The following is a 25,976-nucleotide window of genomic DNA, read 5'->3' as shown; positions in this document are numbered from 1 at the left end:
TGCAAGAGGGCAGAGGCTGTGCTGAGGGACCCTCCCCCCCCCCAGTGCACAAATTTTGTGCACCGGGCCTCTAGTTATAAATAATGCTGCAATGAACATAAGACAGCATACTAGTATATCCTTTCAAATTAGTGTTGTGAATTTTCTAATAGGTACCTAAATTTGGAATTGCAGGATCATAAGGGAGTTAGTTCTATATTTAGTTTTTTTGAAAAAAAAGTCCATACTGTTTTCCAAGGTGGCTTCACCAATTTTCAAAACCACCAATAATGCATGAGCATTTCTTTTTTAACACCCTCACCAACATGTGTTGTTTGTTGATTTATTGACAATAGCCATTCTGACAGGTGTGAGATAATATCTTCTTGTTGTTTTAAGTTGCATTTTTCTCATGATTAGTGACATTGAGCATCTTTTTATATGCCTAAATTCATTTATCAGTTTAAGAGGTTTTGAGTGGGATTTTTAGGGTTCTCTGTATATAGTACCTGCAAAGCTTACTTTTTTCTTTCCAATTTGGATGACTTTTATTTCTTTCTCTTCTCTGATTGTGATGGCTATGACTTCAATACTATGTTGAATAAAATTGTACAAGTGAACATTCTTGTCTTGTTCCTGATCTTAAGGAAAATGCTTTTAGGATTTCACCATTGTGTGTTTGTCATATATGGCCTTTATTATATTGAGGTATATTCCCTTTATCTCCATTTTGCTGAGAGTTTTTATTATAAATAAATGCTATTTTTTTTATCAAATGCTCTTTGTACATCTATTGATATGATCATATGAATTTTACCTTCCAATTTGTTTATGTGGTATATACCATTAATTGATTTGCAGATATTGAACCAACCTTTCATCTCACAAATAATTTTCATTCAATCATTCTATCTAATAGAGAGGAAACATGCTAATTGAGCCTCATGCTGTTGCAAAGATGGTGGCGCCCACAGCCAATAAGGAGGGAATATGCTAATTGACTGCCACACCCTCAATGATGGCGGCGCCCACAGCCACAAGATGGCAGCGCCCAGTCCCTTCAGCCCCCCAGCTGCCTAGGGCCAGCCCGAGGTGCAGGCAAGCCTCAGATAGCAGCTGCCCAGCCACCCAGGGCCGGCCTGAGGCACAGGCAAGCCTCGGATGACAGCTGCCCAGCCGCCCAGGGCCGCCCAAGGCTCAGGTAACCAGGGCCGCCCAAGGCTTGTGCTGCCGGCAGTAGCAGCAGCAGAGGTGTGATGGGGCGTCGCCTTCCCCAGATTGCCGGGTCACCTCCCGCCACTGAGGGCTCCTGGACTGTGAGAGGGGGCAGGCCAGGCTGAGGGACACCCCCACTCCAGTGCATGAATTTTCATGCACCGGGCCTCTAGTGGTATATGAACTTCTAAACATACTCCTGAATTCAGTTTCTGCCAAGGCTGACCAGCAGAACCTGAGCGATGGATGAATGATTATACTGACACACATTTCTGTGAAAGAGAGGGCTAAGAGACTGCTTGGCTATAAGAACCAAACAGCCCAATTCACCTACCTCCTTAGGCTTTTATTGTAATAACAGTTTGAACTAAATTAACTTTTAGATACTGTCAGCAGGGTAAGCATCCTTGAGAAGATACATGCATCTGCAGTGTCCTTTAAGCAAGAACATATAATCTTTATGCATAAAGATTCCAGTAAACACCCAGGGACTCAGACTTGTTTGGAAAAGTCAAGGCAGGAACAGCTACCTTCAGCCAGCTCCCCCTGGAGGTTCTGACCTTTTGGAATTTCCTCCTTACAAACTTTCCAACCACGTCTTGTGCTTCCCCATACCTCCCCATATTTTGTTTTGCTGGCTGCAGAAGACAGAGAGGGTAGTAAACTTTCTGCTTTGGAATGTCAGGGTCCACGAAGTGCATTTACTGCTCAAGTTCCGATTTTATAGACTATAAGAAAATAAAGAGAATTACAATGACAGCAATGGTTGGTCCAATAAAGAAGACAGGGCGCTTACGAGTATCAAATCCTGCCTTCTAGAAAGGTTTAGGGGACAGGATTATAAAGGGGAAGGAGCTAGGGTGAGGAATGCAGCTATGTGTAGGCTTAGGGGTCTGAAGACATCAGCTATTGTAATTAGTCATCAGGCAATGAGATGATATTGATGAGATGATGTTTTGACTTCTGGTGGATTACTCTGACCATACTTACTGATTCTGCCTGCTAGATTCACAGCTGAGTCACCGCCTCAATCATTTCGCACATGCCTTGAAAAAGAAACTTTACAAAAAACTTAACCCCCTGTCCATAATAATAAAAGGGTAATATGGTAATTAGACCAGACGTCCTTTCAGACATCATTCCAGATATTCTTCCGGACAAAGCCAGGGCTGGAGGGAAGCCAGCCCAGGTCCCGGGTGCTTGCGGGCTGCTGGAGGGAAGCCAGCCTGGGTCCCAAGTGCCAGAGGGAAGCCAGTGCCAGTAGCCAGGCAAAGGAAGTCCTACTTTTGCACAAATTTCATGCATCGGGCCTCCATTTCACATAGAAGAAACTTAACCCCCGATTCACATAAGTATATGTATTCTAAGATTTAAATATCATTTTAAATTAATTTAGGTGTTCTATCTATCAGGTGATAGGTCCCCCCAATTGTTCCCCCTTCTGATTAGGTAAATTAGTTGGTATCTATTAACTTATAACAATTTATTACTATAATAATAAATTCTTTTGTAAAGAAGCTTTCCCTTTTAACAGAATGGAAAAGAACCAAAAAATTTCTGTATTAGTTCACTTTAGATTTATTTAGCTAATTAATTATTTAGTATATCTATACTTTCCTTTTAAGATTTCTCTTCATCACCCTTCTATAACTTTTACAAACCTTTCTTTACAAACTTTGCAACTTTTAGAAACAACTAGTTTTAGAACCTACTTTCTTTTCTTTAAAAATGTATTTCTATGCCTCATGCTTTCTGTTATACTAAAACTGTATATTCTTTCTAATTACTTAGAATTAAATGTCAGTTCTACACAGGTTACTCTATTGCCAGCTTTAGAGTAGTTGGAGTGGTGAGAAGTATGTCTCAGTTTCCATTTCTCCTCCAGTTGGCCATTGTCCTTGCTCTGCTTATGTATGTCTAACTGCCTACTGCATTCCCCTCAAGGATCTTGGCTCTGAATTCTTTCAGGGGAAGGGTATGCCAGGTTTCTTCTGAAACTGCTTCCTGCTGATGAGAGGTCAAAGGTTTCTTTCAGAGCCAAGAGATCCTTGCTCTCTGTCAGAGGGACAATGAGGCCTGGGCATGGAAGGAAGTGGCAATGGTGCCTATAGGTGGTATTCCCTAGGTGCAAGTAGGGCTTGTAACCTGGTGGAGACAGACTATGTTATAAAATTTAGTATTATTGGGCTTAAGTTAGAACAGCAAGAATTATGACAAATTGTCTGGTGGAAGGGAAAAAAAAGTAGTTCTAATAATTTCCTGTTGAAACATGATTTCTCTCCCTAAAACAGGGGTGGGCAAACTCTTTGAGTCGAGGGCCACAATGGGTTCTTAAACTGGACCGGAGGGCCGGAACAAAAGCATGGATGGAGTGTTTGTGTAAACTAATATAAATTCAAAGTAAAGGAGCGGAGGGGAGAGCAAGAGAACCGGATAGAACAGCTGGATCCGGCCCGCGGGCCGTAGTTTGCCCAAAGCTGCCTAAAATCACTCTCATTTTCATCAGAGAGCCAATTAAGACCAACTTATTTACTGTATTCAGTAGAGTTCCAGTTTGGCCTGATTACTTGCATAAACACAACAAGAATAACAGTTGATCACATAGGCTATTAAAAAAAATGCTTTGCTGGAATCTCATGAGAAAGTTTACCCCCAGGGCAAAGAAGCCACGCCACACAGTTGCCATTAGGCTTTGCCTGCAATGCCTATAGAATTGGGGTGCATTCCTCAACTTGAGGTCTCCACAGGTGTCTTGAGGTTCCTTTTATGCCATCTTTCAGGAAAGTAACCTTCGTTCCTTACCTGGAAAGACTGCCATGAACCATGTGACCAAGCAAGGTATCAGGCTATTTATCCAATGGGGCTTATCGGCTTCAAAGTCAGTCTCCATTCCTTAGAGCTTCCTGGTGACATCTGGAGTCCTGGCATGTCTCTCTTTTAGACATGACATTTCAGTAAAGTTTTCGTTAATAAAACCACAATTGGAAACTGGACTATGTCCTGAAGAAAACAGATTCTTATTGGATTTATACAAACAAACACATTGCTATGAGAACAACAATACTAACTCATTAAGAGTTTATAGATTCTGGAAGGATTAGATACAGAGAAAAATATAAATGCTGTAACATTGCTTATCAGGGTACAATTTACTAAACTGCTTTAAATTTTAAGTTTCCTTCTGTCTGGAAAAATAAAAAATAAAAAAATCAGCAATACTTTCAATAAAATTTGCAAAAACTATACTGTTATTTTTAGCTCATTCAGTTCTATAATCAAATTCTGTTTTTTCTTGCTAGTATTTCTATAAATCCAGATATTCTTTAGAGTTCTAATAATTTTCATGCAATTCAAGGGGATGATCAGAAAGTTTATTCTCAGAGATATGTAGCTTAAAATAAATTAGAGTCCTTTCTATGGGTCCCTCAGACGAGGTAACATTTTTCCAAATGTATTATAACAAAACAGTGATTGTTTCCAAATGACAATAAATTTAAAGTGTAATTGTTATTGATTTGATTATAATACAAATGACATGGGATCTTGTCCTGCAAAACACAATATTCCACAATATTATAACTAACTAGTGCTCCGGTGCACAAATTTGTGCACATTGAAAGGAAATTAATTAGAAGTTGGCCAGTGGGGTGGGACTAGGTGAGATGGGCCAGACACACCCTGGAGCCAACCTCCCTCCCCAGCTGGCCGCACCTGAGACATCTGTGGAGTGAGCGGGGTTCCTCTGACAGGTGGGGTCTCTCGGCCTGGCCTGCAGGGTTTGGGCCAAAACCAGCTCTCTGACATCCCCCAAGGGGTCCTGGATTGTGAGAGGGTTGTTCTTGGGTGACACACCCTGGAATGGGGCTCCCCCCTCTCTGTTCCGGAATGCGTCCCCCGAGAACTGCCACTGCAAAGTCACCACAGCTCAGCAGCTCCTGCATTGAGCTTCTCCCCCTGGTGTCAGTGCACATCATAGCTACCAGTTGGAGCATCTGCCCCCTGGTGGTCATTGTGCATCATAGCTACTGGTCAGACTGTCAGACGGTCGCTTGACCTTTTATATATATAGATAACAACTAGTTATAAATGAAAGCATATCAGAATTTAATATGCATATATAAATAGAATATAATTATTATTTTCTTATTTGACAGAACTTCCCATTCACCTTAAGTATAACATTTCCCTTCATAAGGAGAGAAAGCAAATCCTTGAGGCATTTCAGGGCCCATTGGAATGACCTAAAGCCAATTATAGGTCAAGAAAAGTTTCTTAGAACTCAAACCCTGGGAGGTAGTCAAATACATTAGATCAGAGGTCGGCAAACTGCGGCTCGCAAGCCACATGCAGCTCTTTGGCCCCTTGAGTGTGGCTTTTCAACAAAATACCATGTGCAGGCATGCATGTACAGTGTGACTGAAACTTCGTGGCCCATGCACAGAAGTCAGTTTTTGGCTCTCAAAAGAAATTTCAATCATTGTACTGTTGATATTTGGCTCTGTTGATTAATGAGTTTGCTGACAACTGCATTAGACTAAAAAATTATGTATTATTATTATTATTATTAAACAGTATTTAAAATCTATTTATTTAAAGTTATCAAGTTCCTGATTAACATAACTATTTTATTTTATTTTTTAATTTTATTTTATTGTTTAAAGTATTACACATAGTAGTACATATATCTCCTTTTTTCCCCCAATTGACTTTCCCCCAGCCTCCCCTACCCCCTGTGGCATGCCCTTATCCCACCCACCCCCAGTGTCTTGTGTCCATTGGTGTGCTTATATGCATGCATACAAGTCCTTCGGCTGACCTCTTCCCTCCCCACTCCCCTACAATCCCCAGCCTTCCCACTGTAATTTGACAGTCTGTTTGATGCTTCACTGCCTCTATATCTATCTTTTTGTTCATTAGGTAATAATGTTCTTTATTTTCCATAAATGAATGAGAACTTGTGGTATTTTTCTTTCATTGCCTGGCTTATTTCGCTTAGCATAATGCTCTCCAGTTCCATCCATGCTGCTGTAAATGGTAAGAATTCCTTCCTTTTTATAGCAGCGTAGTATTCCATTGTGTAGATATACCATAGTTTGCTGATCCACTCATCTGCTGATGGGCACTTAGGCTGTTTCCAAATCTTAGCTATGGTGAATTGTGCTGCTATGAACATAGAGGTGAATATATCCTTTCTGATTGGTGTTTCTAGTTTATTGGGATATATTCCTAAAAGTGGGATTACTGGGTCAAAAGGGAGTTCCATTTTTAGTTTTTTGAGGAAACTCCATACTGTTCTCCCCAGTGGCTGCACCAGTCTGCATTCTAACCAGCCGTGCAAGAGGGTTCCTTTTTCTCCGCATCCTCACCAGCACTTTGTTGATTTGTTGATGATTGCCATTCTAACAGGTGTGAGATGGTACCGCATTGTCGTTTTGATTTGCTTCTCTTGGATAATTAGTGACTTTGAGCATGTTTTCATATGTCTCTTGGCCTTCCTTCTGTCTTCTTTCAAAAAGTATCTATTTGGGTCTGTTGCCCATTTTTATATTGGATCATTTATCTTCCTTTTATTAAGTTGTATGAGTTCCCTGTAAATGTTGGAGATGAAACCGTTATCAGTGATAACATTGACAAATATGTTCTCCCATGCAGTGGGCTTTCGTGTTGTTTTGTTGATAGTTTCTTTTGCTGTGCAAAAACTTTTTATTTTGATGTAGTCCCATTTGTTTATTTTCTCTTTAGTTTCCATTGCCTTAGGAGCAGTATCAGTGAAGAAATTGCTTCAGCATATGTCTGAGATTTTGCTGCCTGTGGATTCCTCTAGTATTTTTTATGGTTTCCCTTAATCCATTTTAAGTTTATTTTAGTGTATGGTGTAAGCTGGTGGTCTAGTTTCATTTTTTTTTTTTTGCATATATCTGTCCAATTTTCCTCTTGAATTTTTTGAAATAGTCTAAGGAGGATAGGTTTTAGTTCTTCCTTGAATGTTGGTAAAACTCCCCTGTGAAGCCATCGGGCCCCAGGCTTTTGTTTGCTGGAAGCTTTTTGATGACTGCTTCAATTTCTTCCATAGTTTTCAGCCTATTGAGATTTTTAGATTCTTCCAGATTGAGTTTGGAAGGTTGTATTTTTCTAATAATATGTCCATTTCCTCCAGGTTGTCTAGTTTGTTGGAATAGAGTTGTTTGTAGTATTTTTTAACAATCCTTTGTATTTCTGTGGGGTCTGTTGTTACTTCACCTCTTTCATTTCTGATTTTGTTTATTTGGGTCTTCTCTCTTTGCTTCTTGGTGAGCTTGGCTAGAGGTTCATCAATATTATTTATCCTTTCAAAAAACCAGCTCTTGGTTTTGTTGATCTTTTGTATTGATTTTTGTTTTGTTTTGTTTTTTCTCTATGTCATTTATCTCCACTCTGATCTTTATTCTTTCCTTCCTTCTGCTTACACTGGGCTTTTCTTGTTGCTCTCTTTCTAACTCTTTGAGTTTAGGGTTAGGTAATTAGTTACCATTGTTTATTGTTTTTTGCAGTAGGCTTGTAGAGCTATGAACTTCCCTCTAAAGACTGCTTTTGCTGTGTCCCATAGATTTTGGATTGTTGTGTTTTCATTGTCATTTGTTGCCATGCAGTTTTTTATTTCTTCTTTAATCACTCTGGTAACCCAGTCATTGTTTAATAGTATGCTATTTAGTCTCCAGGAGTTTGATTTTTTTTGGATTGTTTTTATTGTAGTTGATTTCCAGTTTTATGCCATTGTGATCTGAGAAGATGCTTAATAAGATTTCTATCTTATTGAATTTGAAGAGACTTTGCCTGTGACCCAATATATGGTCTATCTTTGAAAATGACTCATGTGCACTTGAGAAGAATGTATATTCTTTGGCTTTGGGGTGAAATGTTCTGAAGATCTCAATTAATTCCATCTGGTCTAGTGAGTCATTTAGGATTGATGTTTCTTTGCTGATTTTTTGTTTAGAGGATTTGTCCAATGGTGATAATGGGGTATTAAAGTCCCCCACTATGATTGTATTGCTCTCAATCTCTCCCTTGATATTCTCCAGAAGTTTTTTTATGTATTTGAGTGCTCCTGTATTGGGTGTGTATATGTTTACCAGAGTTATTTTTTCTTGTTGGATTGCTCCCTTTAATACTATAAAGTGGCCTTCCTTATCTCTTGTTATGTCCTTCACTTTGAGATCTAATTTGTCAGATATAAGTATTGCTACCCCAGCTTTTATTTCATTTCCATTCACCTGAAAAACCACTTTCCATCCCTTCACCATCAGTCTGTGTTTGTCCTTTTTTCTGAGGTGTGTTTCCTGTAGACAGCAGATATATGGGTCATGTTTTCTTATCTATTCAGTTACCATATGCCTTTTGATTGGGGCATTTAATCCATTTACATTTAAAGTTATTATTGATAGGTACTTATTTGTCACCATTTTTATTCTTTAACCCTGTGTTCCTTCTTCACTATTCCTTCTTTTTACAGCACACCCTTTAGCATTTCTTGCATTGCTGGTTTGTTGGTAATAAATTCCCTTAGTCCTTTTTTGTCTGTGAAGCTCCTGATTTCACCTTCAATTTTGATTGATAGCCTTGCTGGGTACAGTATTCTTGGATTCAGACCCTTCCTTTGCATGACTTTGTATATTTCATTCCATTCCCTTCTTGCCTGATGTGTTTCTGTTGAGAAATCAGTTGCTAGTCTGATGGGGATCGTTTGTAAGTAACTTTCTGTCTTTCTCTGGCTGCTTTTAAGATTCTTACTTTGCCGTTGGTGTTTGCCAATTTAATTATAATGTGCCTTGGCATCGGTCTTTTGGGGTTCATTTTGTTTGGGACTCTGTGAGCTTCTTGGACTTGTGTGAGTTTTTTCTTCCCTATATCAGGGAAGATTTCTGTCATTATTTCTTCAAACAGGTTTTCTATTCCTTGTTCAATTTTCTCTCCTTCTGGCACACCTATTATTCAGATGTTGTTTCATTTCGTGTTGTCCCAAAGTTTCCTTAGGCTCTCCTGCTTTTTAATTTTTTTCTAGAAGCTGTTCTGCTTGGGTATTTTTTTCTACCTTGTCTTCTAGCTCACTGATGCGGTCCTCTGCTTCTTCTAGTCTACTGTTGATGCTTTCTATAGAGTTCTTTATAGCAGCAATGTAATTTTTCATTTCTTCTTGGTTCTTCTTCATTTCCTCTTGGTTTTTACACATATTGTTGAATTTGTCTTCCATTCTTTTCATCCACTTTATGACCATTTCTCTGAATTCTTTCTCTGACAGGTTGCTTGCCTCCATTTTGTTTACTTCCTTTTCTGGTGATGCCTGCCTTTCTTTCATATGCTGGCTGTTTCTTTGTCTCTCCATGATCTCTCTTCTCCAGGTGTTTAGCTATGTAGTTCTCTCTCTCCAGTCAGACTGTGTGTGCCCACCGTTTTCAGGTTCAAGTGGAGGAGTGAATCACCTGTGTCCACCGCTGGGTGCTCACTCGTATGCCATTGGCTGCCCCACTGCTGCCGCCGGGGACTCAGTCTCTAAGGCCTCCTGGTCAGGGACTCAGTCTCTGACCTCTCCTCCTCCTCCTTCTTCTTCTCCCACCCTCCATAACTACTTTAATAATTTATATGTAAAATCTTTTACTTCTTAGGCAAGTATAGGAAAAACCTTTTTTCTTTCCTCACTTTCAGAAATAGGCTTATTTTTTCAATGGAAAATATACTTACATTCTTAAGAAGCCACCAGAGATAATATAACCTTGACAACTTTTAGGAGGCTGGAGAAAAGGTGAGTGTGTATGTTGGGATATAGCAGGTCCTGGGGTTTGTTCCTAGGACTACAGCAACTCCTGGGCCTCTAATGGCTTTAGTGTAAAAGTACAATTTTTTTTCTTTTACAAGAAGAGTGTCCTTCCCACCTGCTGCTGCTGCTTCTGCAGCCTATTCAAGGGTACTTCTGCAGCTCTGGCCCTCTAGGATAAATACTTGGGGAGTTTAAATGATTATTTCCCATATTTTTTCTTCCTCAATATGATCCTTACATTATAGACAGACAAACAAAAACTCTCACTAAAAACTAAACAACAAGGAGACATAAAACAACAGTCAACAGAGACATGCAAGCTTAGCTGAGAATCAATCCCCTCAAACTTGGAAATCCTCAGGAGGCTCCAATGACTTACTGTACAGTTACTTTTGTTTTTGAGGTTTCTACCACTGTGTGTTATTGTGTTCCTCCTCACATGGGGCACCACTTGCCGGGGCTAACCAGCAGACCCTGGGAGATGGATGAATGATTACTCTGACACACATTTCTGTGAAAGAGAGGGCTAAGGAACTGCTTGGCTATAGGAACCAAACAGCCCCATTCTCCTGCCTCCTTAGGCTTTTATTGTAACAAAAGCTTGAACTAAAATTAACTTTTAGATACTGTCAGCAGGGCAAGCATCCTTGAGAAGATACATGCATCTGTAGTGTCCTTTAAGCAAGGACGTCTAAATAGTAAGTGTAAAGATTCCAGTAAACACCCGGGGGCTCAGACTTGTTTGGGAAAGTCAAGGCAGGGGCAGCCACCTTCAGCCAGCATCCCTGGAGGTTCCAACTTTTGGGAAATTCCTCCTTACAAACTTTCCAACCAAGTCCCATGCTTCCCCACAAGTTTCCTAATATTTTGTTGAGGATTTTTGCATCAACGCTCATCAGGGATATTGGCCTATAATTTTCTTTTTTGTAATGTCTTTTACTTGTTTTGGTATCAGAATAATGTTGGCCTCATAAAATAAGCTGGGAGACTTTCCTCCTATTGAAATTTTTGGAATAGTTGAGAAGAGTAGGTGGTGCTTCTTCTTTAAATGTTTGTTTGTTGGGAGTTTTTGATTATTTAGTTTGATGAATGAAACCATGAACTTGGGGTTTTTTTTAAAGATAAAGAAAATTGATATACCTATAGCCAGACTCATCAAGCAAAAAAGTGAGAGGACAAAAATAAATAAAATCATAAGTGAAAGAGGTCAAGTGACAACTGACACCATAGAAATACAAAGGTTTATAAGGAAATTCTACAAACAGTGAATGCCAACAAATTGGACAATCTGAAAGAAATTAAATTTCTACAAACATACCATATTGCAAGCTTGAATCAGGAAGAAACAAAATCTATATAGACCAACAATTACTAACAAAAGAAAATTGGTTATCAAAAAACTTCCAACAAACAAAAGCCCTGGACCAAGTGGCTTCATAGTAGAATTTTACATTAAAAAAAGAATTAATACTTATACTTCTCAAAATATTCCAAAAATTGAAAAAGAGAGAAGGCATCCAACCTCCTTATAGAAGGTCAGCATTATCCTAATACTAAAGCCAGACAAAGACACTACAAAAAAAAAAGAAAATTATATCACAAAATTCCTGATGAATATACATACAAAATCCTCAACAAAACATTAGTAAACTGAATTCAGCAATAAATTTAAAAGATTATGCAACATAATCAACTGGAATGTATTCCTAAATTACAAAGTTGGTTCAATATCTACAAATCAATTCGCATAACATACCACAAAAATAAAATGAAGGATAAAAATCATAAGGTCATATTAATATACGTTTACAGAAAAGGCATTTAAAAAAAAACCCAAATCTCTTTATGATAAAAACTTACAACAAAATGGAAATACAAGGAATATACCTCAACATGATAAAGGCCATATATGATATACCATAAGCTTTTACTTTAAGATCAGGCACAAGACAAGGATGTGGCCTATCTGTCACCACTTTTAGTCAACATAATATTGGAAGCCATAACCACAACAATCAGACAAGAAACAGAAATAAAAAGCATCAGAATTGGAAAGGATGAAGTTAAAATGTCACTGTTTGTGGATGACATGATCCTATGGAGACAGAAACCTAAAGATTCTCCCAAATAAAACTATTAGTACTAATGAAGGAATTCAGTAAAGTATCAGGATAGAGAATTAACATTCAGAAATTGGCTTTATTTTTATACACCAATAAGAAACTTATTAGAAAGAGAAATTAAGAAAATAATCCCATTTGCAATTGCATCAAAAAATAAAATACCTAGGAATAAATTTACCAAGGAGGTAAAAGGCTTATACTTAGAAAACTCTCAGACTTTAAAGAAAGAAATAGAAGATACAAATAAGTGGCAGCATATGAATAGGAATGCTCACATTACCCAGGCAATTTATAGATTAAATGCCATCCCTATCAAAATAGCCATGGCATTTTTCACAAAACTAGAACAAATAATCCTAAAATTTCTGTGGAACCACAAAAGACCCTGAATAGCCTCAGCAACCTTGAGAAAGAAGAATAAAGTAATATGGGCAATCCCTTGTAGGTAAATAACTGCTTTTCTCTTGTTGCTTTTAAGATTATCTCTTTGACTTTAAACCTTGGCATTTTAATTATGAAGTGTCTTGGTGTGGGCCTCTTTGGGTTCCTCTTGTTTGTGACTCTCTGCGCTTCCTGGACTTGTATATCTATTTCTTTCTCCAGGTATGGGAATTTTTCTGTCATTATTTCTTCAAATAGGTTTTTAATATCTTGCTCTCTCTTGTCCTTCTGGCACCCCCATAATGCAAATGTTGGTAGGCTTCACTGTCAGCTGATTTCTCAACAAAAAGTTTGCAGGCCAGATAAGAGTGGCAAGAAATATTCAAAGCGATGAATAGCAAGGACCTACAACCAAGATTACTCTGCACAGCAAAGCTATCATTTAGAATTGAAGGTCAGATAAAGAGCTTCACAGGCAAGAAAAAGCTAAAGGAGTTCATCACCACCAAACCAGGATTACATGAAATGTTGGAGGGTATTCTTAAAGAAGAGGAAGAAGAAGAAAAGACAAATAAAAATCCTATATAATAAAAGCCTAATATGCTAAGTGTCCAGTGGACCGGTCAGCCATTCAACCAATCAAAGTGTAATATGCTAATGATATGTTAAGGCTGTTCAAAGCTCTCTATGACGTGCACTGACCACCAGGGGACAGACAGTCGACCGGATGCTATCATGTGCACTGACCACCGGGGGCAGATGCTCTGACCAGTAGGTTAGCTTGCTGTTGGGGTCTGGCCAATCGGGACTGAGTGAAATGGACCGGACACACCCTGGAGCCCTCGCATGGTCCCTCCCCAGCTGGCCAACCTCCTGCATCTCTCCCCGGCCTTGTTCGTGCACGGGTGGGGTCCCTTGGCCTGACCTGCACCCTCTCACAATCCGGAACCCCTCAGGGGATGTCAGAGAGCTGGTTTCAGCCCGATCTCACAGGGGGAGCACCGCTCAGCCAGAAGCCGAGCTCACAGCTAGCAAGCACAACGGCAGTGGCGGGAGCCTCTCCCGCTTCCACAGTAGCACTAAGGATGTCCAACTGATGGCTTAGTCCTCCTCCCTAATGGGAGCAGGCCTAAGCTGTCAGTCGGACATCCCCCCAGGGCTCCCAGACTGTGAGAGGGCGCAGGCCGGGCTGAGGGCCTCCCCCTCAAGTGCACAAATTTCATGCACCGGGCCTCTAGTATGAACAATAAAATGGCAGTAAATACATATCTATCAGCAATTTAATCTAAAAATAAAAATAAACAAACAAGAAATCCAATGAACAAAATAAACTGATGAATGAAATAGGATCTGAGGCATGGAAACATGGAACAGACTGACAAATCTCAGAGGGAAGGGAGGGAGAAATTAACCAACAATTTTATATGCATTACCTATGGACACAGACAAATAGGGTGGTGAATGCCTGGGGTGAAGGAGGGCAATGGAGGGAAAAGGGGGGTGGCATCTATAATACTCTCTACAATAAAGATTTAAAAAAGAGAAGAAGAAAGTTAGAGTTAGAGTAGGCTACCTGATATCTAACCATACTACAAGTCTAGAAAAATCAAAACAGCATGGTTCTGTAATAAAACTAAAACATATATCAGTGGACCAGAATAAAGAACCTAGAAATAAACCCACGCTTATATGATCAATTAATCTATGACAAAGGAGGCAAGAATATACAAGAGCGTGTAAAGAGGGTCTCTTAAATAAACAGTGTTGGGAAACTTGGACAGATATATGCAAAAGAAAAAGAAACTAGACCACATTCTTACACCGTATTGAATAAACTCAAAATGCATTAAAGACTTAAATATAAGACCTAAAACCATAAAACTTCTAGAAGAAAACATGGGCCATAAATTCTTTGACATTACTCTTAGAAATATTTTTTAAGATATTTCTCCTCGGGCAAGGGAAACAAAAGAAAAAACAGACAAATGAGACTACAACAAAGTAAAAACTTTTTACACAACAAAATTAAAAGACAACCTACTTATTGGAAAAATATATTCGCCAATGATATATCTGATAAGGGGTTAATATCCAAATTTTATAAAGAATTTATACAACTTAACATAAAAAAAACCAATATGGTATAAAAATGGGCAGAGGATTTGAATAGAAAATTTTTCAAATAGGATATGTATGGTCAATAGACATATGAAAAAGTACTCAACCTTACTAATCATCAGGGAAATGCAAATTAAAACCACAATGAAATATCACCTCACACCTATAAAAATGACTATCATCAATAAATCAACTAATAACAAATGTTTTTTCCTAGGTATCTTAATTTTTTTTGTTGCAATGGTAAATGGGAGTGTTTTTGTTGTTTCTCTTTCTTTAAGTTCATTATTGGTGTATTAAAAAAAAGCCATAGATTTCCAGGTGTTAATTTTGTATCCTGCTACATTACTGAATTCATTTATTAAATCTAGTAGTTTTTTTATGGAGTCATTAGGGTTTTCAATGTACAATAACATGTCATCTGCGAATATGTTAGGTGATCTTAAGACTGCTGTCAGCTTTGTTTGGAATGCACTGAAGTATGATAGAGCAGAAAATGCAAGGGCCAAATGCTGGGTTTTAATATTGGCAACATCATTAATAGGCTTAGAGAATTTTGTGGGAAATTGGCTTTATTTCTCTGTCCTAAGTTTCCTCTCTCTCTTTTTCTATTCATCATCTATCCACCCATTCACATATACATATAAATATAATTATAGGAAAGAGTTAAAATATTGAATAACTTTTATTGTGAGCATAACACAATGTATAAAATGTTGTGCTCAGTAAACAAATACTGGTTTATTCTACCTGACCCCCAATCCATCTGCAAAATACCTAAAAGGGGAAAGTATAAATGTTAAGCAAGATACTTCATTTCAACTAATTATATTTGCTTCTAGATCTTTCCTGCTTTATTTCCTCTTTATCTACATAATAATTAAAAAGTATATTAGGCAAATGTGGGGGGGAGGTTAGAGAGCAACTGAAGGACTTGTATGCATGCATATTAGCATAACCAATGGACACAGACACTGGGGCGGGTGGGGGCTTGCCCGGGGTGGGAATGGCTGGGGGTTGGGGGGTCAATTGGGGAAAAAGAAGACATATGTAAAACTTTAGACAATTATAAAAAAATAAATTTAAAAAAAGTATCTTATAACAGTATTATTCATAATAGTCCCAAACTAGAAAATATCCAAATGCCCATTAACTGATGAATGGATTAATAAAATATGGTATATTCATACAGTAGGATGCTATTCAGTAATAAAAATACTGAAACATGCTACAACATGGATGCACATTAAAAACAGTATGCTAAGTGAAAGAAGCTATCACAAAAGACCACATATTATATGATTCCATTTATGTAAAATGTCCAGAATAGGAAAATACATACAGACTAAAACTAAGCTAGGGGTTACCAGGGACTTTGGGGGAAAGGAGGAATTAAGGGATTGGCTGCTAAATGGGTATGGAATTCCTATTGAAGGTGATGAAAATATTCTAAAATTGACTATGATGAAATTTGCATAACTCCATGAACATATTAAATACCATTGATTTGTCCACTTTAAGTTGGTGAATTATATGGTATGTGAACTGTATCTTAAAGCTGCTATAAAACTAAAAGGACTGTGTAAGTATAGTATGCTAAAGATAATGCTATTTATCTTAAGGATTTCTGCTACATATCCTTTGTTGCAAAGGAAGATAGTATAGTAACAACTATTTAATTGCTTTAAAATTAAGTGTTGTAAATGCTTTTATTTCTTTTCCTCAGTAATTATTCAAAATCTGCAGTTAGTAAAAGGAGAAAATGACTTGTACAAAATTAAGCTCATTTAGTTAACAATGATGAATTGTATTGATAAATATAATTTCATTGTTTTAGGTCTTAAACCTAGTGCAGTCGTATGTGACTCTTCGAGTCCCTCTGTATGTTTCCTACGTGTACCATTCCCCTGTTGGAGTAGGAGGTTGGCAGCATTTTGACTTGAAGTCAGAACTTCGACTAACTTTTGTGTATGACACTGCCATCTTGTGGAATGATGGAATTGGCAGCCCACCAGAAGCTGAACTCCAAGGTGGGTCAATAAAGACTTGGAAAATGTACCGATTAGAATTACTTAAGAGGACTTTTTATAGTAGCTAAAAGTAATAAAAGCCAACTTTTAGTGAATTTATTTTTATATTCAACATTTTCTGATAATTTTATTTTTATCATGAAAAAACTTTATTTTAAATAAATCTTATCAGTGCTTCAAGTTTTGTGTAATATGTGACTATTAAATGTAGTATCTATATTTCATGGATATTTAACTCTCATAGTCCATTCTAGGTGATTAATTATTTATATGTTACACAACACAATCTGTATATGTCCCTAGATTCCAGAAAAATGAATGTATCAAAAAAGAGGTAGTATCAATTGAAAATAAAGAATTAATCCAAGAGAAAAAAGTTACACATTTTTGTTGCTGAAAATTGGAGTTGCATTTTAAAGTCCTGGGTTCTAATTTTGGCTCTACAGCTAATTAATGGTGTGATCTTGAACATATTGCTTAACCTTTATGGCACTCAGTTTCTTCTGAAAGATAGACTAGACTTCTAATATTCTTTTTATTTTAAAACTAGAGGCCCAATGCATGAAATTTGTGCAAGAGTAGGCCTTCGCAGCTGTGGCTGCCTCGATCTCTCCCTCACAGCTGCGGCGGCTGCCTCGATCCTGAGGCTGCAGCCCCGGCTTCATCCGTAAGATCATCTGGAAGGACATCCGGATGGTCGTTCGGTCGATTTGCATATTATGCTTTTATTACTATAGATTCTATTATTCTTTGATACCTTAGCAGAATGTTTGGAATAATGGTGTTAAGTGCCAATAATTATTAGGCCCATAAGCATCTACAAAATTTTATTTCAATCTCCATGTCAGAATCATAATTCAAAATCCACAAGCATAAAGCTAATTAATCCATTAGTAAAATTAGTGCTGTTTCTCTTTAAGCATATACCACTGTTCTAGTTCCATGTGTGTCTGAGCCTCGTGCCTGACTTACTTTTTATGAGCCAAAGGGAAAATACTCAAAATCTTTTGCATAACTCCATGAATATATTAAATACCATTGATTTGTCCACTTCAAGTTGGTGAATTATATGGTATGTGAACTGTATCTTAAAGCTGCTGTAAAACTAAAAGGACTGTGTAAGTATAGTATGCTATACTATACTTTTGTCTTAAAAAAGACATCTCAAAATCTTTTGTCTTAAATAAATTAAAATTACCTGAAAGCCATATGTAAAGTAATATGTTCATCCTGAACAATTATTCTAGGTTATTTGACATATTTTAATTCCATGTTTTCTCTTCTGCCTCTCTTATCACTCAAAAGGTGTTAACACTTTGGCTAGAATGCTTAAAGATGAGGTGAATCTATCCGGCCAGTGTAATTCATTTGGTTGAGTGTCATTCCATGCACCAGGAAGTCTCCGGTTCATTTCCTGGTTGGGGCACATGTCCAAGTTGTAGGCTTGATCCTCAATATGGGGTATGCAGGAGACAGCAGATTGATGTTCCTCCCTCATCAGTGTTTCTCTCTCTCCCTCTCTTTTCTCTCTGAAATCAATAAAAACATATTTTTAAAAAAAGATGAAGTGAATCTGAATTCATTTTTGGAAGAAATCCTGTACATTAGCATGCCTGATCATCAATATTGCTACTCTTGTATGCTACCCCATTGTAGGTTCTCTGTATCCAGCTAGCATGCGCATTGGTGAAGAGGGGTGCTTGGTTGTGAACTTCAAGACAGAAGCTAAATTCCATGGCTTGTTTGTGCTGTCACATCCTGGTAAGCCCCATTGCTCATTATTAGCCACTCTCAATACCACAAGGGTAGACTTTTCCATATTCACACATATTCCATACTTCCTTGTGGGCTTTTAAGTCCTTAATTTCAAATGAATTGCATGGATGCAATTATCTACATGAAGGCTTGATAATTTTTTGGCTACATATCATAATCTACAAAATCATCATGTAGACTTTTAGAGAAAATACAAAATGTAGACTTTTAGAGAAAATACAAAATGATTAAATAAATGTAAAAGAAAACTCTTTTGAGTTTATTTAAATGAAACTTTCCTTAAAGAGCATAGCAACAACAATCTCCTTTTCTACTTCAATTCCATTGTACAAAAATAATTGAATTATAATTTATTTGTTCAGAAAGGACTTCTCTGTTCATAACTGTTTTACAGGTATAGTAAGAAACCTTTATATTGAGCCAGAAGTATCACTTCACTGTTGTACTTAAGTTTTAGACATGTTACCTTTAATTATTGGCTATGTAATTTTACTAACTGATGGACTATGATTTGAATATCAATAAGGCAGCAGTCAATAAAGTCCTATGTCAAAGCTTTTTTTTTAATATAAAATACATTTCATTAAAAAATTTTTTATTTGACTCTTCATATTACTAAAACAGATTGCATATTTTAATGTTATGCCAAGTGATGCCAGATTGGTAGTGAAAAAGAATTCACTCACTTTCTTCTATGTCCTTCTTTTTCTAGGCAGGAGCTCTAAACAAAGGAGAAAATAGGGCTGAAAATTCAGGAATAGAAAAAGTGTTCATTTATTTTTATAATATTGAACTACAAGAAGTACAGAGCAAAAAAAAAAAATCATTTATCTTACTGTAATTGACAGTTCTGGAAAATAAGGATTTCCTAGCCTTTACAATTCCCATCCACATGTCTACCTTTCTAATAAACTGAATCTTTGTTTAGACATTATTGCAGCCAATATAATTACAACTTGATTCCATATATAAGTTGGATTTTCCCAGCTATGTGGATGCTAGTAGACTGGAAAGTTCAGCTAATAGTTTTGGTGCACAATAAATGCATTCACATGAGGCTTTGTTGTACTGTTTTGCCTCCCTTGAAAGTAGCCTTGAACTATTTGAGCATTTCTGCACAAGTATCTTTTGACAGAATTATACAGTGGGAAAAGCACTGAATTAATAATCAGTAGGTATAAAACCTAGCTGTGTGATCTTGGGAGAGTCACACAGTTTTTCTATCTGCAAAATGAGAATATGAACCCTGCTATTTTGTAGGCTTGTTATAAGAATAAAAGCAAATAATGTATTATAAAATACTTGAAAACTCTAAACTGTTATGTACCCTTTAAACCAGCATGGCATTATTGTTATTGGCACTTTTCTAGGATCCTTCACAAGATCAATGATCATGTCAGCTGATCATCCAGGACTGACTTTTTCCCTGCACCTAATAAGGAGTGAACCAACCTATAACCAGCCAGTCCAGCAATGGAGCTTTGTCTCTGACTTTGCAGTAAGTGACTAAGGCTCTTACTTAATTTTCCTTTTCTGTTACCTCTGATTGCACCTCAGATCTTTAAGTACCTTCTCTTTTCCTCAAAGGTACGTGACTACTCAGGAACCTATACTGTAAAACTGCTGCCATGCACCACCCTATTGCATCAGAAGTATCACCTGCCTGTCACCTGCAACCCCAGAGAACCTGTAACCTTTGACCTTGACATCCGATTCCAGCAGGTATGTCTCATAGGATTATTTTCCTGTGACTTTTAGAATCCCACTTTGTTATTTGTTTGGTTTACTTTTATCAATTAAAAAAATTCACACAGTGACTTTAATTCCTGTATCCTAGGTGGAAAAAAGGAAGTCAGACATGTAGGAACTAGGGAAAGAATTGCCATTTATCAGTTGTTAGTTCAGTATATAAAATCCGTAATCTAAGAGTATGCAAGGGTTATTTTTAATTATCTCTTCCTGGAGTTTGCTGCCTTAGATTAGAGATTTGAGAATTTTCTCTCGTTCTTCTGCATTTCTTCATCTAGTTTTTGACCTTTAAGAATAAATATTCTGTAGTTCATGCCACCTCAAAGTACCTAATTGCCATATATTAGAAGAAATATGAAGGCGCTTTTTGTCTAAGAATTGATACTAAATGTTTGCCTGCCACTGACCATGATGTTTACAAGTCCCTTATATATCCCAATAAACCAATGGAAATGGGCTCAAGCAAAGCTATTTAGTCTCATTCAAAAAATGACTTAACCTTGCCAGTTTAGCCTTCTCAAAAAGGACAAAACCAATATTACAATTCCCTAAATTTATTTGGTAGGACCTGAAAATTACAATATTATGTTTAGTATTTTACATATCAGTGTACAATAAATGTGTGTATCTGTGAATAATGTGTTTGTGTACCATCAGAATAATCAACAACATATAACAGGACTTTTACACTCGGTTTTAGGTCAGTGATCCAGTGGCGGCTGAGTTTAGCTTGAACACACAAATGTATCTACTCTCCAAGAAGAGTCTCTGGTTGTCTGATGGATCCATGGGATTTGGGCATGAAAGTGATGTTGCTTTTGCAGAAGGTACCACTTTACAAATGAGGGGCCTGCATTTTTTGTTATCTGTTGTGCTTTGCTTTATTAGAATTGTGTTTAGGGGGGAAATTATAACCTCTTCTATGGTTTTGAGAATATAATTGGGTCTTTATTTACTATGGTAGGGCTGGGAGACGGGGTGTCACTGGAATTAGGTTTATGTTACTGAATGATTTTATTTTTGGAGAATTAATCTGTGTTTTTTTCCTTACCTAAGTGGATTATTTTTTCTTGAATGTATTTTCAAGTTTTACAAACTCAAATACTGCAGCTTCATGGAATTGTAAATGCTTCATGGGCCAGCATTGTGATTTTCTTGCCAAATATCTTGAACATGTGGTAAGAGTTCAGTAATGACTTGAATACCAGGGAATTTCCTTAAACCCTCTTTCACAATCTGATAAAGCTAATTCAGCTTTTTATTGATGTTTTTAGTGCTGTTCTCTAAAGTATTAGTCTGCATCATATCAACTAATTTATTTATGTAAACTAGATTTTAATCACATGGGATATTAAAGAGGTTAAGTTATAGGCCAAGACTTAAGGTTATTCCACTACTGGCTGAATATGTGAAGGCCAATATATATTCAGTCACTTGTGGTCATTCTGCAAAGTGGTCATATATAGGGCATAGGAATAAAACAGATCCTGAAGCTAATACTAAAAGGTCTTCTGCATTTGATGCTATATTAAGAAGAGAAGGAAATTCTCTCTGGTGTCATTATTGTCACAAATTGTTTGCAGTGTTACATAATAGAAATAACATTTCTGCATCTCTGTTTCAGGTGATATTATTTATGGTCGTGTTATGGTAGATCCTGTCCAGAATCTAGGTGATTCCTTTTCCTGCAGTATTGAGAAGGTGTTTTTGTGCACTGGAGCTGATGGCTATGTTCCCAAGTACAGTCCAAAGAATGCAGAATATGGCTGCTTAGCTGATTCTACTTCACTCTTATATAGATTTAAAATTGTGGTAAGTCTGGACTTCAGTCAAGATGAAGTAAATGAATGCTGTACTTACCTCCTCCCATAACCACATCAAAATTAAAACTAAATTACAGAACAACCACCCTTGAGAACCACCTGAAGACTAGCTTAACGGAACTACTATAACTAAGAACATAAAGAATAAGCCACATTGAGACTGGTAGGAAGGATGGAATAGCAAAATGGGCTGATCCCACACCCATGTGTGGCTATTAAGAATAGGGAAGGATATCTTGGTTGTACAGGTTCCCCCAGAGGAGCAAGGGATGCTAGCCCCACACTGGGGTCACCAGCCCAGACCCCCAGTTTTGACAGTCTAAGTCCCCATGACATATGACTATGAAAATCAGCAGGGTTACCTTCCAGGTGAGACAGAGGATTGCTATAGACCCTCTTAAGGTATCCTCTTAAAGGTCCTGAGCACAGACTCACTTGCTGACACTCATGCTACACTCCAGTGAAGGAACAGTAGATCAAAAATAACCAGGGACTCATGGACATATGGGAATTGTGTAGCTTCAGCAAGGGCTGAAGAAGCAAAACTGTTCAAGACTGAAATGCTGGCAGGCATCATTGTACCTTTGTTAAGCCCTTTATCCACACAGCCATCAGGTTTAGGATGGCACCAAATCTGAGTCTCTAGTAATCTGCTAACACTTCTTGCCCCACCCTGGTGATTCCTTGAGACCCTACCCAACTCACACACCTGAATTGAACCTCTTTCAGCAGCTATTCAACACAAATGGCTGGCCTTGGCCCATGTTCCTAAAATCTCTAAAAATCCACAAACTCCCAAAAGCAGTGGCTAGCCTGGGCATGCCCTATACCACTCATTAAATAGCCCTAAGCACAGTAGTAGTGGCAGCCAGCCTCAGTTCACAACACAGCCTCTCCCAGGTGCCACCCCACACACACAGGACTGGGAGCAACAAATTACAGATGATTTTGTAACTCCTACCAGGTGGCCTGCGCTGGCCACAGAAAATGGCTGATCTTGGCCTGTACCAGAGCCCCTCCCAAGAGTTCTCAGAACCAACACAATAGCTAACTTCATGTCATACCAGAGCACAACCCAATTAACTTCACAAATGATATACAGAAAGGGTGAACTAGACAGGTACCAGAGCCCTGCTAATGCGAATCTCATTCTGTGGGGTAAACCCCTGCACAACAAATCATCCACTATATTCATGGCTAGTCCTACAGCCAGTCAGCCTGAGGGTCTATCTGACCCTCTGATGTGCCAATAGCAATCAAAACTCAATTACAATAGGAGATCATACACAACTCACAAAAGAGAGACCCTGAAGCACCCAGCTCAGGTGACCAGGCTGACTGTGGCACAGGACACCTACTGCATAAGGGCACTCTGCCAAGAATGGGAGACATAGCAGATTTACCTAATACATAGAAACAAACACAAGTAAAGCAGCTGAAAAGAGACAAAGAAACATTTTCCAAATGAAAGAATAGGGCAAAATTTTTTTTTAAAAAAAGAAAGAAAATGGAGATAAGCAAACTACTAGATACAAAATTCAAAACATTAATTATAAGGATGCTCAATGAACTTAGGAAAGAATAATGAACTCAGTGAAAATTTATATAAGATGGAACCAGTCAGAACTAAAGAATATAATAACTGAAATGAAGAATACAGTAGATAGAATCAACAGCAGATTAGAAGAAGCAGAAGATCGAATTAGCAATCTGAAAAAAAAATAGTGGAAAACACTCAATTGGAACAGAAAAAGAAAATAATAATCAAAAAACGAGGATAGTTTTAGGAGCCTTTGGGACAACCTAAAGTGTACTAACATTTGCATCAGAGAAGTACTAGAAAAGCAAGGGATTGAAAAAAATACTTGAAGAAATACTGATGGAAAGCTCTAACCTAGCAAATTAAATACACATACTAGTTCAGAAAGAGCAGAGTCCCAAACAAAATAACCCACATAGGGAAAACCAAGATACACCATAATTAATATGCAAAGATTAAAGACAAAAAGAGTCTTAAAAGCAGCAAGAGAAAAGTAGCTCCCATAAGGCCGTCAGCTGAATTTTCAAAAGAAACTTTACAGGCCAGAAGGAAGAGGCATAAAATATTCAGTGTGATGAAAAGCAAAGACCTATATCAAGATTACTCTACCCAGAAAGGCTTTCATTAAAAATTGAAGGAGAGATAAAGAGCTTCCCAGACAAGAAAAAACTAAAAGAGTTTTTCACCATCAAGCATTATAAGAAACTAGAGGCCCAGTGCATGAAAATTCATGTACTGGAGGGGGGTGGTCCCTCAGCCCAGCCTGCCCCCTCTTACAGTCTGGGAGCCCTCAGGGGCGAGAGGCGACCCAGCAATCAGGGGAAGGTGATGCCCCATCATACCTCTGTTGCTGCCACTGCCGGCAGCGCAAGCCGTAGCCGGCCCTGGTTACCTGAGCCTCGAGTGGCCCTGGGCAGCTGGGCAGCCACCATCCAAGGCTTGCCTGTGCCTCAGGCTGGCCTTGGGTGGCTGAGGGGCTGAGCGAGGCTTGCCGCATGCCTGCCGCCCCAACAGGGCTGAGGGGAATGTGTGCCACCATCTTGTGGCTGTGGGTGCTGCCATCTTTGAGGGTGGGGCAGTCAATTAGCATATTCCCACCTTATTGGCTGTGGGAGCCACCATCTTTGAGGGTGGGGCAGTCAATTAGCATATTCCCTCTTTATTAGATAGGATGTTAAAGGGACTTCTTTAAGAAGAAAAAAATAAAAAATATGAGGACGAAAATAGAACCAAGAAAAAATATTCTCACTGATAAAAGCATATCATAATAAAAGCAGTGGATTGACCCACCATAAAGCTAGTCCAAAGGTTAAAAGGAAAAGTAGGAAGATCATGTGCAATTAGCACACATTCTTCTCAAATTATTCCAAAAATATTGAAGATGAGGGAAGAACCTCAAGCCCATTTATGAAGCCAGCTTTACCTGATTCAAAAACCAAACAAAGACATTAGGAATAATGAAGAATATAGGCCACTATCTCTGATGAACATAGATGTAAAAATATTCAACAAAATATTAGCAAACCGAATTCAGTAATACGTTAAAAAGATTATACACCATGATCAAATGGGATTTATTTCTAGGATGCTGTGTTGGTTCAGTATCCCCAAATGAATTAATGTGGCATACCACATAAACAAAATGAAGAATAAAAATCGTATGATCATATCAATAGATGCAGAAAAACATCTGACAAAATCCAATATCCATTTATTTAAAAAAAAAAAAAAACTCACTGCAAGTGGAAATAGAAGGTGTATACCTCAACAAAATAAAGGCCGAGTATGACAAATCCACAGCTAACATCGCATTCAATGGTGAAAAGCTAAAAGCATTGTCCTTAAGATCAGAAATAAGACACAGATTTTCTCTCTCACCACTGTTATCCAACATAGTACTGGAATTCCTAGTCATAGCAACCAGACAAGAAAAATAAATGAAAAGCATTCAAATTGGAAAGAAAGAAGTAAAACTGCCAATATTTGCAGATGACATGATACTGTAGAGAGAACCCTAAAGAATATACACAAACAAAAAATAAACCTGTTAGAACTATTTAATCAATTCAGTGAAGTAACAGGATAAAAAATTGGTATTCAAAAATTAGTTGCATTTTTATATACCAATAATGAACTATCAGAAAGAGAAATTTAAAAGTAATACTATTTTTAATTGCCTCAGAAAAACATAAAATACATAGAAATAAATTTAACCAAGGAGGTAAAAATCCTGTATTTGGAAAACTGTAAAAGATTGAATAAACAAAGTGAAGAATATGCATAAGAATGGAATTATGTACCAGGCTGATATGAAATAATATTGTTAAACTGTCTATACCACCCAAAGCAATATACAGATTAAATTCAATCCTTATCAAAATACCAATGGGATTTTTCACAGAAGTAGAACAAATAATCCTAAAATTTATGTGGGACCACAAAAGAGCT

The 25,976-nt window shown here is 37.7% G+C and overlaps 1 protein-coding gene across 2 annotated transcripts in view; it reads left to right on the top strand.

Annotated features, from left to right (window-relative positions):
* Nucleotides 1-25,976, top strand: part of FREM2 (FRAS1 related extracellular matrix 2) — a 449,278-nt gene that overhangs the window by 386,043 nt on the left and 37,259 nt on the right. For both annotated transcript variants that reach the window (XM_080659410.1, XM_080659409.1), the window contains 6 exons: nucleotides 16,448-16,640; nucleotides 18,297-18,401; nucleotides 19,787-19,914; nucleotides 20,004-20,138; nucleotides 20,866-20,992; nucleotides 21,790-21,977. In XM_080659410.1, coding sequence (XP_080515536.1) covers nucleotides 16,448-16,640; nucleotides 18,297-18,401; nucleotides 19,787-19,914; nucleotides 20,004-20,138; nucleotides 20,866-20,992; nucleotides 21,790-21,977 — 876 coding nt within the window. The remainder of the gene's footprint in view (nucleotides 1-16,447; nucleotides 16,641-18,296; nucleotides 18,402-19,786; nucleotides 19,915-20,003; nucleotides 20,139-20,865; nucleotides 20,993-21,789; nucleotides 21,978-25,976) is intronic.

Source organism: Plecotus auritus (genome assembly GCF_963455305.1).
Source record: "Plecotus auritus genome assembly, chromosome: 3".
NCBI lineage: Eukaryota > Metazoa > Chordata > Mammalia > Chiroptera > Vespertilionidae > Plecotus > Plecotus auritus.
The sequence above is the reverse complement of the archived record's forward strand: the minus strand, read 5'-3'. Positions and strand labels throughout refer to the sequence as shown.